Here is a 13,648-nt window from a genome sequence, read left to right as displayed (position 1 = left end):
CTCTTGTACTCTTACTAGGCTGGCGAGAGAAAACCTCTCCTCTTAGCAACCCAACCCGCTCCCCTCCTCTGTCCTCCTTCTCTCCTTTGTTGGTAAATGACCTCAGCCTGTGCCTTCCATTTTAACAGTTTGTGTCCCGCGCATACCCCCTCTCTCTGGTTGACTAGAGACATTCAAAACCTATTCTGACCCAGGACCCCACCCCCGATTCTCTACTTCTTGGGGGTGGACATAGTTTCCCTGCCCTGAAACGCTGGCCCTGGAAAAGAATGGGAAGCAAGTTGCATTTAAACTTTAAAGATTGAGTCACGGCTGGCTGCACAGCAAGAGCTCCTCGGTGCGCAGAAATACCTAACGTGGTTCGGCGGCTCGGGGCCGGGCTGGGGCGACTTCGGGGGGAACCAGCCGGGTGGAGCCCCCGGCGCGCCCCGCACCTCCCCGCCCCGGACGGCGCTCGGGCCCCCGGGGGCCCACCTCGCGCGCTTGCGTGCTGCGGCCCGAGCGCCCGGCCCAGCGAGCCCGGAGCGGGCAGGGGGCGGCGCGCCGGGAGGGCGGGGAGCGGCCCGTGGGGGCGGTGGGTGTCGGGGGTGGGGATGTAGAAGATGTGACGCCGCGGCCCGGCCGTGCCAGACGGTGGACGCCGTGCCCGCGGCTGCAACCGGATCCCGGGCGCTGCGGCGTAGGGAAGCGGCCCTCCCGAGAGTGGCGGCCGCGGAGACTCGGAGCCCCAAACCCCCGCTCCCGGGCCGCCCGGCTCCCCGCGCGCCGGGGCCGGCGGAGAGGGCAGGGCCGAGTGGCACGAGGCTGGGGGCCCGCGGCCGTGGCCGCGGGCCGCCGGGCGGGAGGCTGGGGGGCCGGGGCCGGGGCCGCGCCTCGGAGCGGGTCGGAGGCCGAGGCAGGGGCCGAGGGGCGGCGGCTCCCCGCGCGGCGCCAGGGGCTCGGGGACCCCGGCAGAGCCCCGGCGGGGCCATGGCCGCCGGGAGCATCACCACGATGCCCGCCCTGCCGGACGACGGCGGCAGCGGCGCCTTCCCGCCTGGCCACTTCAAGGACCCCAAGCGGCTCTACTGTAAAAACGGGGGCTTCTTCTTGCGCATCCACCCCGACGGCCGAGTGGACGGCGTCCGGGAGAAGAGCGACCCACACAGTGAGTACTGGCCCGCCCACCTCCATCTCCTGGGGCTCCCACTGTGCTCCAGCCCACCTCCATCTCCTGGGGTGCCCCCTTCTCTCCACTCCAGCCCCCCCCCACCTCCATCTCCTGGGGTGCCCCCTTCTCTCCACTCCAGCCCCCGACTTCCATCTCCTGGGTGCCCCCTTCTCTCCACTCCAGCCCCCCACTTCCATCTCCTGGGGTGCCCCCTTCTCTCCACTCCAGCCCTCCACTTCCATCTCCTGGGGTGCCCTCCTCCGTTCCGTTCTAGCCGCTGCGCCTCTTCTTTTCACTCGGACCCAGTGGGACTGCGGTTTCTTTCCGCGCGGCCCTCGACGGTTTCAGGTTCACCGCCCGCCGCCGTCTCCCCGGGCTGCGGTGTCGGGTTACGCGCCCCGGGTTTTAGGGGTGCCAATTTCTCCGTAAACCCGTCCCCAGGGCGCGGAGCCGCAGGGCGCGCGGCCGGCTCCCTTCCCGCGGACAGCTTGTTGCGTCGGGGAGGCCGGCGGCGAGGAGAGGTGTGTCTCGCCCCCAAGTCCCGACTCCTTCTCTGTCGCACGCGCGCAGTCCCGCCGGCAAAGACCGAGGGGACGCGGCCGAATTAAGCGTCCTTTGCTGGAAGAACACCTTTCCGAATCGCGCCCTTAAATCCCAAGCAGTTGGCAAGCAGCTCTCACCCATCCATTTCTTCTCTCCTGCTCCCCCCCCCTCCCCCGTCCCCAATTGCCAAAAGCTAAAAAAGCAAAATATAGAGGCTTGGTTAATAAAATGAGACGGACCTTTGTTCCAATGGTGAGAAAAACTACCTTCCACCTTCCACCTGCAGTGATTAGCTTCGGGACCCTGAGCCGTGGCCAGCCCCTGAAGAGGGATAACAGGTAGCTTGCATCAGGGTGGAGGAGCCCGTGAGAACTTAGGGAAAGTGCATTTGCCAGGCTACGCTTTTGTGCGCTGTAAAGATAATCTGTTCGTGGTTATAGAAATAACGGAACTCATTGGTTGTCAGACTTTAGGTTCCCTCCGGGGACCACCTGGAGGGGCTGTCACAACACATCGCTGAACGAGTTGCGGACTCCTTAGGTCTGGACGCCAGCCTGATCGTTTGCCTTTCTAAGGAGATCCCAGGGGGTGCTGACCTGGGACGCACTTTGATGGCCCTGGTCTAGAGCAGAGGGAGAAAAGGGCATGAAATAGGCTGATTAGCAACACTTGGGATTTGATGTGATAGAAATAGGGTCCGGAAAGATGTTAACAGTCATCCTGTAGGTGTAGGTAAAACACCTGTGTTAAAAGCTGGGCGGCTGGCTTCCTTCCCTCAGGGATTCAGGTGGAATCTGATACCCTGTTTACCTGAGAAAAGGCCAGCAGGAGCCTAGAGCTCCATTCTGTAGCGGTTTAAGGTCTTTATTTTATGAAGCTAATGAATGTCAGTCACTCAGGAATGAGGGTGGGTGGACCACGGGGGTGGGGGTGGGGCAAGCAGAGAAAGCTGTGCAAGCAAACCTGGGTTTACAAAGGACAGGGAAATGTGCTTTTATTTTTATTATTTTTAAATTTGTATTTATTGATTTCAGAGAGGAAGGGAGAGGGAGCGAGAAATAGAAACATCAACGATGAGAATCATTGATTGGCTGCTTCCTGCATGCTCTCCTCACCCCCCCCCCCCCCCCCCCACTGGGGATGTGCCCTGACCCAGAATCCAACCGTGACCTCCTGGTTTATAGGTTGAAGCTCAACCACTGGGCCACTCTGGCCAGGCGGGAAATGTCCTTTTAGAGTAGTTGGGTCTTTATGAATTCCAAAGTAGTAATAAGCAAAAAATGCAGGTCTTTATTTTTTTTTTTTTTTCAGGCCTGCCATAATTTAAAAATTTTATCAGTCACTTACATTATCAGGACAAACTGAAAGGTGTTTGTAGGCCAATATATGGGTTAGTGCTGTTTCTCTATCTTGGTCACTTGCATGTTTGAAGCCTGTTCCACAGTTGTCTGCTGGGCTGATTCAGCCGATGAGGATAAGCTGCATATAAGTCCCAATCAGTGTTGCCATTTTCCAGTAACACAAACTGTTCATAGTAAAAATAATAATAATAATAATCCTATCTAATAAAGAGAGAATATGCTAATTGACCCTCACGCCTTTGCAAAGATGGCAGTGCCCACAGCCAATAAGGAGGGAATATGCTAATTGACTGCCCTGCCCTCAAAGATGGCAGCGCCCACAGTCACAAGATGGTGGTGCCCAGTCCCCTCAGCCCCGCTGGAGTGTCAGGCATGCGGCATGGTCAGGCCCACCTGGGCCAGGCTGCTCCGTGTGCCTGCCTCCGGAATCCCCCAGTCCCCTCAGCCCCCCAGCCTCCCAGGGCCGGCCCAAGGTGCAGGCAAGCCTCGGATAGCGGCTGCCCAGCTGCCCAGGGCCACCCGAGGCTCAGGTAACCAGGGCCGGCCGAGGCTTGCGCTGCCGGCAGTGGCAGCAGCAGAGGTGTGATGGGGCGTCGCCTTCCCCTGATGGCCGGGTCACCTCCTGCCCTGAGGGCTCCCGGACTGTGAGAGGGGCCAGGCCGGGCTGAGGGACCTCCTCCCCCCAATGCATAAATTTTCATGCACCGGGCCTCTAGTAATAGTAATAATAATAATAATAATAGAGAGCCTGTTGTATGACTAGAAGACAGAAAAACTCTCCTCCAGATTAGGTTCTATTGGGCCTTCCCTTAACCTCTTTTCCCCCTCAGATACTGTCTTAGTTGCTGAATCAGTTTTTTCCTTTGAAGCCTCGGGTGCCCTCTTTCCATTAGAATAACACTTAGGGACTCATGAGTTAGGATAATTCTGAATTGCATACTACTTCACCACCCCTGTAAAAACTACTGTTTTCTTCCCAGCGGTGGATTGGGCTGTCATTTTTATAATCTATTTTACCTCAGTGGTTCTCAAATGGGGGTGATTTTGCCCTTAGGGAACATTTGGCAAGGCCTGGAGACATTTTGGGTTGTCATACACCAAAAGGTGCCACTGACATTTCACAGGTGAGGCCAGGGACACTGTTGAACATCCGACAGTGCACGGGTACCTCCCTATCCCTCAGCAAAACATTTTCTGACCCAAATGTTAACAGTGCTAAGGCTGAGAAACCCTGCCAACTTGATAACTAGCTAGGGACAGATGGTAAAAGAGTGGAGTACTCATCTGGGTATGTGGTGAGTACTGATTTTTTTAAGACCACCTTTTATCAGGCAATAGACTGACTAGAATACAAACCTGAAAATGATGAATTTAGGCCACTTCTGTGTAGCTCAACATGGACATAAGTTTAAGTTCAGCATATTTTGCTGGCATGTCAGTAGTTGACCAAAGCCAGAGGACTTAAGAAAAAATGTGTGTAGATATGCTATAATATGCTCTCAAGCACATCTCCAGTCCCCAGAGCAAACACAGCTGACCAACATACATGGACAAATGTTAGTGGTTGCCACAGTTTCCCATGGATTATGGCTCAGATGTTTAGGCCTGAAAAGCCCACGGATGGCCCCATTTCTGCGTTATCCAGTTGACCTGTAAACCCATCACTGAGGATCGATTCCTTTGGGATTAAAGCTTTCTGTCCTGCTGTCTCCTAAAATGCAAACACCACTGAAAGGAAGAATTTGGCTGTTCTCAGATTTTAATTTTTAGTGTGACTTATATTGTGATGTAATTTCTTCCCCAAAAGCTTCCCCAGAAGGACCGGAATTTTGGAGGGATGCTTTGAAGACTGACTGGCATACATGTGGGGTGCTGGGGAGGTGTGGGGGCTGTGGCTCAGGTACTGAAGAGGAGACAGGACCGGGGGACAGAGGCAGACATGAAAGGGGGGGGGGGTAGATGACTGAACCCAGTGTTTCTAACTTCTCGGTGTAGCTGCAGCTCATCTTTGCTTCACACCCCGGTGCTCACTTGCATTATTTCACTCAAAAGGTCCCGTTTTCCTGCCCTTGCTCCCGGTCCCGGAGAACCTGCTTTGACGTGAGGGTCTTGGTGAAAGCAAGCTCTGGTGACAGTCAGCTTCCCCAGCGCGGGCCGCAGGCCGCCTTCCCCTGGGCGTTCCGGGTATTTTGGTAGGCCTCTGCCAAACATCCATGGGGATGTGTAAGGTGCAGTGTATTCTCTACAGCAGCGAACCCTGTGAAGACATTCAGAAGAGAGAACATTTTATCCCAAGTAGCACGTACCACATGTGCTGGAGAAGTGAGATGTATGCTGCTTGTGTAGCATTAAATGTGTTCCAGATGCTCTTCTTGAGGGAAACGGGAAGGTAGTTGGAAGTGCTACATCGACCCTTGGGCTCCTCCCAGGAGGTGACTGCCTGTAGCCACACTCCTCTGCCTCCAGGCCCAAGAGGACACTGAGACTAGGGGAGGCTGAGGCCCCGCCCACACCCCACTCCTATGGACCAGGATGGATCCTGGTGGGCCTGACCACCCTGCTTGCCCTCTGCCATGGTACAGTCTCCGTGCAGCCCCGACTATCAAAACATGCACTTGGGACATTCAGAGGGAGGCTTCAGACCTTCTGGTTCACCGATCTCATTTTGTAGAAGAGGCTATCCGGGTTCACCTGCCGATTTTCTCTTTGGTCCTCTAAACGAGCTTCTTGCCTACCTAGCCCCTTGCCTCATTGCTCTCTTCCATTCAGTCAGAGTGAGCACCCTCTGGGATCCCCCTTTGTAGGTCATCTGCTTCAGGGTACTAACATAGCAAGCCCCTCTTCCTAGTCCCCAGGTTGCCTCTGGTTGGATTCCTGGGGTAGTAGATAAACCCATCTTTATTTCTCTTCCTTTATGTAAATGGAACCATTGAGATCATGACACCAGATTCTCGCCCCCCACCTTTTTCCTGATAGGTCTTATCTGGCAAGTGGATCCCGCTGATTTGCCTTAGTAAACGTGGCATTTACTGTGATGCTCTTTGCGTGCAGTAAACAAATGAAGTAAGAATCTAATAGCTCATCTGATGGTGGAAATCATGTAATCGGTGCAGCAATAAAAGGACAATTCATGAGTCATAGATATTACCACACCTTAGGAGCCTTGAAAGATGAGTGGGTGCCAAGTGACTTCAGCCCAGAGGAAGCAGCATCCCCTCGTGACATGCCTGCGGGCTGTCGCTGTGTTTATAAAGTGGCCATTATGTAATTAGACTTTGATGGTGGTGTCACAACAGGCTTCTAAGTAGTCTCCTTTTGATTTATGATGCCACTTTAAATGGATGGCCATGATTTGTGAGTTCAATTTAAAAACAAAATGTTACAGATGTAAAAATCAAAACAAGAACCATCCTTTGTGCATAATCATTGTAAAATTGACCTATTCCTCTCCACGGAGATTCTCAGAAATCCCCGCCAGTGACATTAGAAATGGCGATGTAAGGCCTCACATGATTAGAATCGTTACCGACAAGATGCCTGTACAACAGGACAGTGACTACAACATGTGCCATGACCTCTGCGTGCTTCTCCAGTTCCAGTGTTTGCTGCTTTCCCACACGCCCTGCTTGGGCCCCCTCGTCCTGAAGCACACAGGCGTCTGTGAGAAGCTGGCCTGGGAAGAGGCGAGAGCAAGCAGATCAGCGCATTGAGGCCCAAACCTAAAGCTCATTATCATGTTCTATCCAAACAACTATACTTGGTTCCGTTTTGTTGTTGAGCTTGTCATTTTCTGCACTCTGGGAACTGGCCTTGCACTTGACTTATATGTCATCAGTGCTCCTAATAGTTAATGCTTGGTAGTTTAGAAGATAAATGCAGAACAACAGTTATCAGTGTCGAATTTTCATTGTATCGGTAGGAAATGCAGCGTCCCTTGTTGTATCTGTTGTTAGGTCGGCTCCTGCATTCTCTTTTGCTCTCAAACTCTCCCTCTAAGCCAGGTGATTGACAGCCACAGACCGTGGAAGGGGACTACAAAGTGGTGACTCCCAGGGAACCTCACCCACTGAGCCATGGACTAGGGTTCTTAGAAGCCAGACGAATCCCTTCTGAAGGCCTAAGGGATATTTTTAGTTTGAGGAAATTTGGCCTGGAGGCAACAGACAGCCAATATTCAGTGTTTAATTTATGTCTCATCCCATCAGTCACTCTTCCTGCACAGGGGGGCTCTTGAGTTGATCAGTGTGTTCTTAAAGCTTACTCATTCATTTACGGAGATCCAGTGTGTGTGTATTTGTATTTTCAAAGGGCTACTTATTTCTCCACATTGACCTACCTTCTACATTGAATTATCCCATAGAATTCCAGAATGAAAGGTTCACAGATTTTCAAGATAATCTGGAGATCAAAAGTGAAGAGGAGGCATGTGAATATTAAGTGTTATATTCCCAGTATAATTGAATTGTTGACAGGAATTTTCCTGGTTTAACTTATAATTAAGATATACATTAATTTAAAATTTATAATTAAACAATAACTCAAATTAGCCAAGAAAGAGGTGTGTTTTTTTCAAGGGACTTCGTATAGAGTAGTCATGATCTGGCTACATTCTGTGAGTGGGATATTCTCTGTTTATAATGTGGGCACCAGGAGAAGATGCTGGCACCTTCGGGTGAGAGCCCTGACTTCTCCATATAAATATTGTCATAAAAGGCTTGTGCCTTTTACTCAGGGAGTGTCACTAAATGTCAGCGGGTGATGAAAACACTCTGTGTGGACCTTCCTGTGGAATAACTACTCATGGGCCATGCTGTGTACAGCTTCGTGGAGGCTTATCATTCTCTTGGTGTAGTAACAAGTACATTGAGACACCTGGTCAGTCTTAATGAAGATGATCATACATAATAAGGTTATATTTGCGAAATATTTGGGAATCTCAGAGACTGGCTGTTAGCATTTCTTAGGGTAATTTATAGAGAGATGAATCATTTTTCAGGATAGTGGAAAACTCTCATGAGGAATTCTGTTTTCTTTAAAAAGCGTTGCGGGGTTTTATGACATCCTGTGTGATGTCCAGTTCCTCAGGTATGCGTGCATTGCTCATTCATTCTTTCTTTGTGGCCATTGTCCTGGAATCCTGTACTCTCCTCCTCAAATTCATCAGCTTTTCTCTTTTTAACACTAGACTCTACTTAAGTCATTCTGGGCGCCAGCGTGTTCCAGTTCCATTACATGACTGTATCCAGTTTGTCACCTTCGTTCTGACATTTGGCACTATATTGTTGACCCCGTCTTGGGAATTCCTTGGCTCTGTTACACCACATCAGCCTGGTTTCTTCTCTCCCACCCAGCTGTTTTCTGGGCTCTCCTTTTGGGCTTTGGCTTTCCTGTAGCCCAAGCATGTCAAACTCGTTATTTAAACAAGGCATGCGGCCCGAAGGCCACGAGTTTGACATGCTTGCAGTGTAGCCAATTCATTCAGAATGTTTAAGTTCAACATGTGCCCAATAAATGAGCCAAGTATTTGAACTTCCTTTTTTTTTTTTTTTGTTAATCGTCACACGAGGATATTCTTCCATTGATTTTTTAGAGAGAGTGAAAGAGAGGGGGGCGGGGGGAGAGAAAGAAACATTGATGTGAGAGAGACACATTGACTGGCTCCCTCCCACATGTGCCCAGACCAGGGCCAGAGATCAAGCCGCCAACTGAGGTACATGCCCTTGACCGGAATCAAACCTGAGACCCTTCAGTCCGAGGGCCGATGCTCTCCACTGAGCCAAACTGGCTAGGTTTGAACTTCCTTTCTGACCTTCTCACATTCTCCTTCCCCTCTGAGCCTTTAATCGGGCTGTTTCCTTGAACTTGAAAGTCCTCTCAATACTTTTCTCTCCTGACAGCCCGAACTGTGCCTTGGGCCCCATTCTTTCCCACCATCCCGTGGCTGTCCTTCCTTCCAAGCGTGCTATCTAAAAATTCAAAGAGCTTGATGTGTTTTAATTTCATGCCCCCGTATTTAATTGAAAATTCCTAGTTAGTAAGGATTTTTTATAAAGAAATTCAAACAGCATTACCTAGCAGTCCTTTACTCTTCTCCTCTGAGGGCCTGAGACGAAACTACTCACCCCAGGAGTCCTTGGCTCATTGCTGAATGAAAGACCAGGTGGAGACCCACGAGGAGGTTCGATTTGTTTGTCGCATGAGCTAGAACTGTAAATAATAAGCATAAGTACTTCAGTATAGGGCATGAAGAATGAATACATTGAATGTGGCATCCCTGTAGTTCTCTCTGCAGATCCCTTGATGCAATAACGGTAAAACACAATCATTTGTTAGGATTACTTTTTATTGTGGAAGGTTTTCTTTTCAGCTATTGAATAACATCGGTATTTCTAGCCAATGCCAGAACTAGTAATAATCCTCTCATTCGGGAATGAAGGTCTAAGAATTCATACTTGAATCAAACACTTTAATCTGTAAATCTCTCTCTCTCTCAAGTCTCAAACCAAATGTTGAATCATTTGACAAATTGGGATTAAGAGCTGTCTGGGACCATTGTTAGTATCCTTTTTGGCTGTGAGGAAATGACACAAATAGTTTCAGCCTACAATTCATTCAGATTTATGAGCCAGCCAGTATTCATCACAACAATCTGAAAACTCTTAAAAGGACAGAAATTGTGTGACAAAGTGAGTCACAGTCTTTGTGATGTGATGTCTGCAAAGATGGGTGGGAGAAATCGCCCAGTGACTCCCCTCTAAACTGAATCATTTTGCAAATAGAAAACAATTCGTAGGTTTTTAGGTGGATATTACATAAATAGGAAAGGAAGAGAGGAACAGAGCCAAATAACACCTTTATTTAAAACATTTTTGAAATGTTATCACTTGCAAAACAGTCTATGTTTTGAATTGGAAATGAAATTAACCTCTCTATTGCCTAGTAGTATATATCTTTTACTCTAACACCTGCTATACATCTTCTTTATATCTTTATATGTGTATTTAAATTAATTTTGTTTCTTTCTTTCCTGGATTTTTAAAATTCTCCTATGTCATTTGACCTTTTTCCTCATAGCTATTTCTAGTCTTGGCTCATTTGAAGGTGGTGTGTGTGTGTGTGTGTGTGTGTGTGTGTGTGTGCGCATTGTGGGGAGTGTCATTTACTCACTGGCTCAATGGCTACTTAAGTTTGATGGGGACACAAGAGAAGAAGGTCCCTTTGGACCTAGAAATTCTAGTTCTGGAATGGTATACTCTTGCATTGTGCATGTTTAGTGCTCCTTTGTTACTTTTCATCTTATTAAAAACAAAAGTTTGGAGAGCCTTTCTCTGAGTCAGACTTAATTTTAAATATAAGGTTGGTTTTATTTTCTTATCTTTTTTGGAATAAGACATTTGTCAAAAAATTATGTGAAAAGAGAAATATTTTATTTTGAGTGTGTTTCTAAGTTTAGAAGTTCTTACATTCATTACTCTAAACTCAATAATTTTATAATGGGAATGCAATGCAAATGAAATTGGGAAGACAATCTTGCTAACTGGTTTCATAGAGAATGCTAATCTGTTCAGACGACATACACAGCAGTGTTGGTTTAAGAAATAATGAATGACTGGAACACCTTCAGCTGTTACAGGATGGGGCGTAGATCATTTTGGAAGGGGGTATTAAGACTGTGAAGTCATCATTCGTTTTGTCCAGTCTTGCCTGGACACCTAGGGAGTTTGCCCTAGTGACCAGCAAAGTCCCTGTCCCTTGCAGTAGGGAAAGAGCCAGTTGTTTGGCCTTCACCACTGTATTCCTAGGACTTCAGTATTTATTGACTAGTTATTGAATGAATGAATGAATGAAAATTTTGAAAACATGATGTATGTCAGCTTTATAAATAATACTAGTAGCCCGTTTGCACGAAGATTCGTGCAATAGACTTTCATTCACCTGGCTGCCTGCACCAGTTTTCTGCCGGCACCAGGGACCCAGGCCTTGGCTGTGGCCACCACCTTCTGCCTTCTTACAGGGTCGGGGCTTGGCCCCGGGTGGCGGCCTTGGGCTCGGCTGCACCCCAGCCTCCCTGCTAAGGATCGCAGGAGCCGACCCCCGGTGGTTGCCTGCGATCCGTGCAGGCTCCCCGCTGGTGCCCAAGGCCGGGAAAGCCTCGGGCCTTGGGCTCGGCCGCACCTCAGCGTCCCTGCGACGGTTTCCTGGTGGGCGTGGCTGGGGCGTGGCTGGTGGGTGTAGCGAAGGTACGGTCAATTTGCATATTACTCTATTATTAGGTAGGATTATTAGGTAGGATGTTTAATCTCGATTACAAACTTATGAAGCAAGTATCATTGCCCTCATCGTACTGATAAGAACAGTTTTTGCTCTTGACTTTCAAAACATGATCTCTGTCTGTGACAACAGCACATAATGAATTGTGCGTTGCACACTTCTCAGTGTTTAGAATACAGGTTCATGGCCAGGATTCCAGAAGGACAGTGTAGCAGAAATTTGAACAGAAATAGTGATTTTAACAAATAATTTAAGCTCTCTTCAGAGGCTTTGCCACCTTTTCTCCCACCCCTTTATTACATTATTTTATTACTTAGGAAAAAAGATGTCATGATTTAGAATAAAACAATTCTTTAATATGTAGGGGTTGTTTTCTGAAGAACTCAAAGATTTTTAAATGGCACATACAAAAATAGAAAAAAGTAGGATGTAGTTGAGGATAAAAACTATATAAGAATGGAATGAACCTTGAAGATGGGTCTGGAAGATTAAAATGCAGAAGGAGCTAGGGCATGCAGAAATGCACAGAGAATACCTGAAAGGTTTTGTAAGAAAGGCGTGTGGTGGTTGTTTTTTGCTTAATCCCTCACTTTTTTTGCTCAGCCCTGCAACCCCCTTCCCGTCTGGGAGCTCAAAGACACTGGCAACAGCATGGTGATTACAGAGGGGAAGAGGGTGGGAGAGGAAGGAGATTATATAGGCAGGATAAATGGTGATGGAAGGAGACTTGACTTGGGATGGTGAACATACAATACAATATACAGATGATGTATTCTAGAATTGCACACCTGAAACATACATAGCTTTTTTAAAATATATATTCCATTGACCTTTCACAGAGAGGGAGAGGGATAGAGAGTTAGAAACATCGATGAGAGAGAAACATCGATCAGCTGCCTCCTGCACACTCCCCACTGGGTATGTGCCCGCAACCAAGGTACATGCCCTTGACGGGAATCGAACCTGGGACCCTTGAGTCCGCAGGCTGACGCTCCATCCACTGAGCCAAACCGGTTAGGGTGAAACATATATAGTTTTATTAACTAATGTCACCCCAATAAATTCAATTAAAATTATATCTATAGTATATAGTTAAGCCCTTTCCAGGAACTTCAAGATAGGTTCACTGTTTAAGGGCATGTGGTGTAAGATTAAAAACTTAAACCTATTTTATTTTAATCTTCTTCACCAAGTGAGATCGTCAGTCAACCAATAATGTTTGAGTTTCTACTATGTGAGGAAATAAAGATCAAGATAGACAAAGAGATGTCAAGAGACCATTTAGACACACCCAGAAACGCATCTAGAATAAACTCTTTCCTTGAAATCATGTGCCCCCTTTTGGCTTCCTATATTTGTAAGTGGTATCTCTGTCTTCCTTGCCAGCAGCTCCATCATGGAATACATTTCTAGTCTTCATTTCCCTCGTCCTCCCTTCAGCCCCGTGCATATCAGTTCTGGTGACGTTCACACGTGTGCGGGCTCAGCATTCTTGCCACAGCTGCTCTGGTTCTGTCCTGACTGTTGCAGCTACCTTCTGTATTAGCTGCAGCTGCCATAGCAAAATCCCACAGACCGAGGATTCCAACAGAAATGTGTTTTCTCAGAGTTCTGGAGGCTTGGAGTCCAAGATTACAGTGTCCGCAGGTTAGGTTTCTTCTGTCCTTGACTTGCAGATAGCCATCCCTCTGTGTACACACACGAAGTTCCTATTCTTGTAAGGACACCAGTCAGACTGGGTTAGGACCCATCCTAACAGCCCCGTTTTAACTTAATCACCTAGGCCTGGGTTTGTTTTTTAAATAGACCCCACAGGTACGTATATGTCTTTGTCACTTAGCATAATTCCTTCAAGTCGTTCATGTCGCCTCCAATGGCAGGATTTCCTTCTTTTTATGGCTGAATAATATTCCCTTGTATGCAGATACCGCATCTTCTTCATACGTTTATTCACTGATGGCCACTTAGGTTGTTTCCATGTTGTGGCTGTTGTGAGTAATGCTGCAATGAGCATGCAGGGGCAGATGTTTTTTGAGATAGTAATTTTTGTTCCCTTTGGCTAAATACCCAGAAGCGGAATTGCTGGATTGTATGGCGGTTTTATTTTTAGGTTTCTGAGGAAACTCCTCCACACTGCTTTTCATTAGCTTCTTTCTTCTGGTTCTTTTCCTTCCCCTGACATGCATGTGCAGGTTAGTTTTGCTTCATGAGGATTTCTGAAAGCAAGGATAATGGTCCTATTCCAGAAGAAAGGACGTCATCAAACAAACAAACAAAATCGACTCCCACCCAGATCACAGTGCTGCTCACACGTGGAGAGGTG

The 13,648-nt window shown here is 48.1% G+C and overlaps 1 protein-coding gene across 1 annotated transcript in view; it reads left to right on the top strand.

Annotated features, from left to right (window-relative positions):
• The first annotated feature begins 645 nt into the window (after nucleotides 1-645).
• Nucleotides 646-13,648, top strand: part of FGF2 (fibroblast growth factor 2) — a 36,203-nt gene continuing 23,200 nt past the window's right edge. Inside the window, exon 1 of the mRNA XM_079772884.1 lies at nucleotides 646-1,147. Within this exon, the coding sequence (XP_079629010.1) occupies nucleotides 970-1,147 (178 nt within the window). The 5' untranslated portion in view covers nucleotides 646-969. The remainder of the gene's footprint in view (nucleotides 1,148-13,648) is intronic.

Source organism: Cnephaeus nilssonii, assembly GCF_951640355.1.
Source record: "Cnephaeus nilssonii genome assembly, chromosome: 5".
In the NCBI taxonomy this organism is placed as follows: Eukaryota; Metazoa; Chordata; class Mammalia; order Chiroptera; family Vespertilionidae; genus Cnephaeus; species Cnephaeus nilssonii.
Note: the sequence above shows the minus strand (reverse complement) of the source record. Positions and strands in the feature narration are given on the sequence as shown.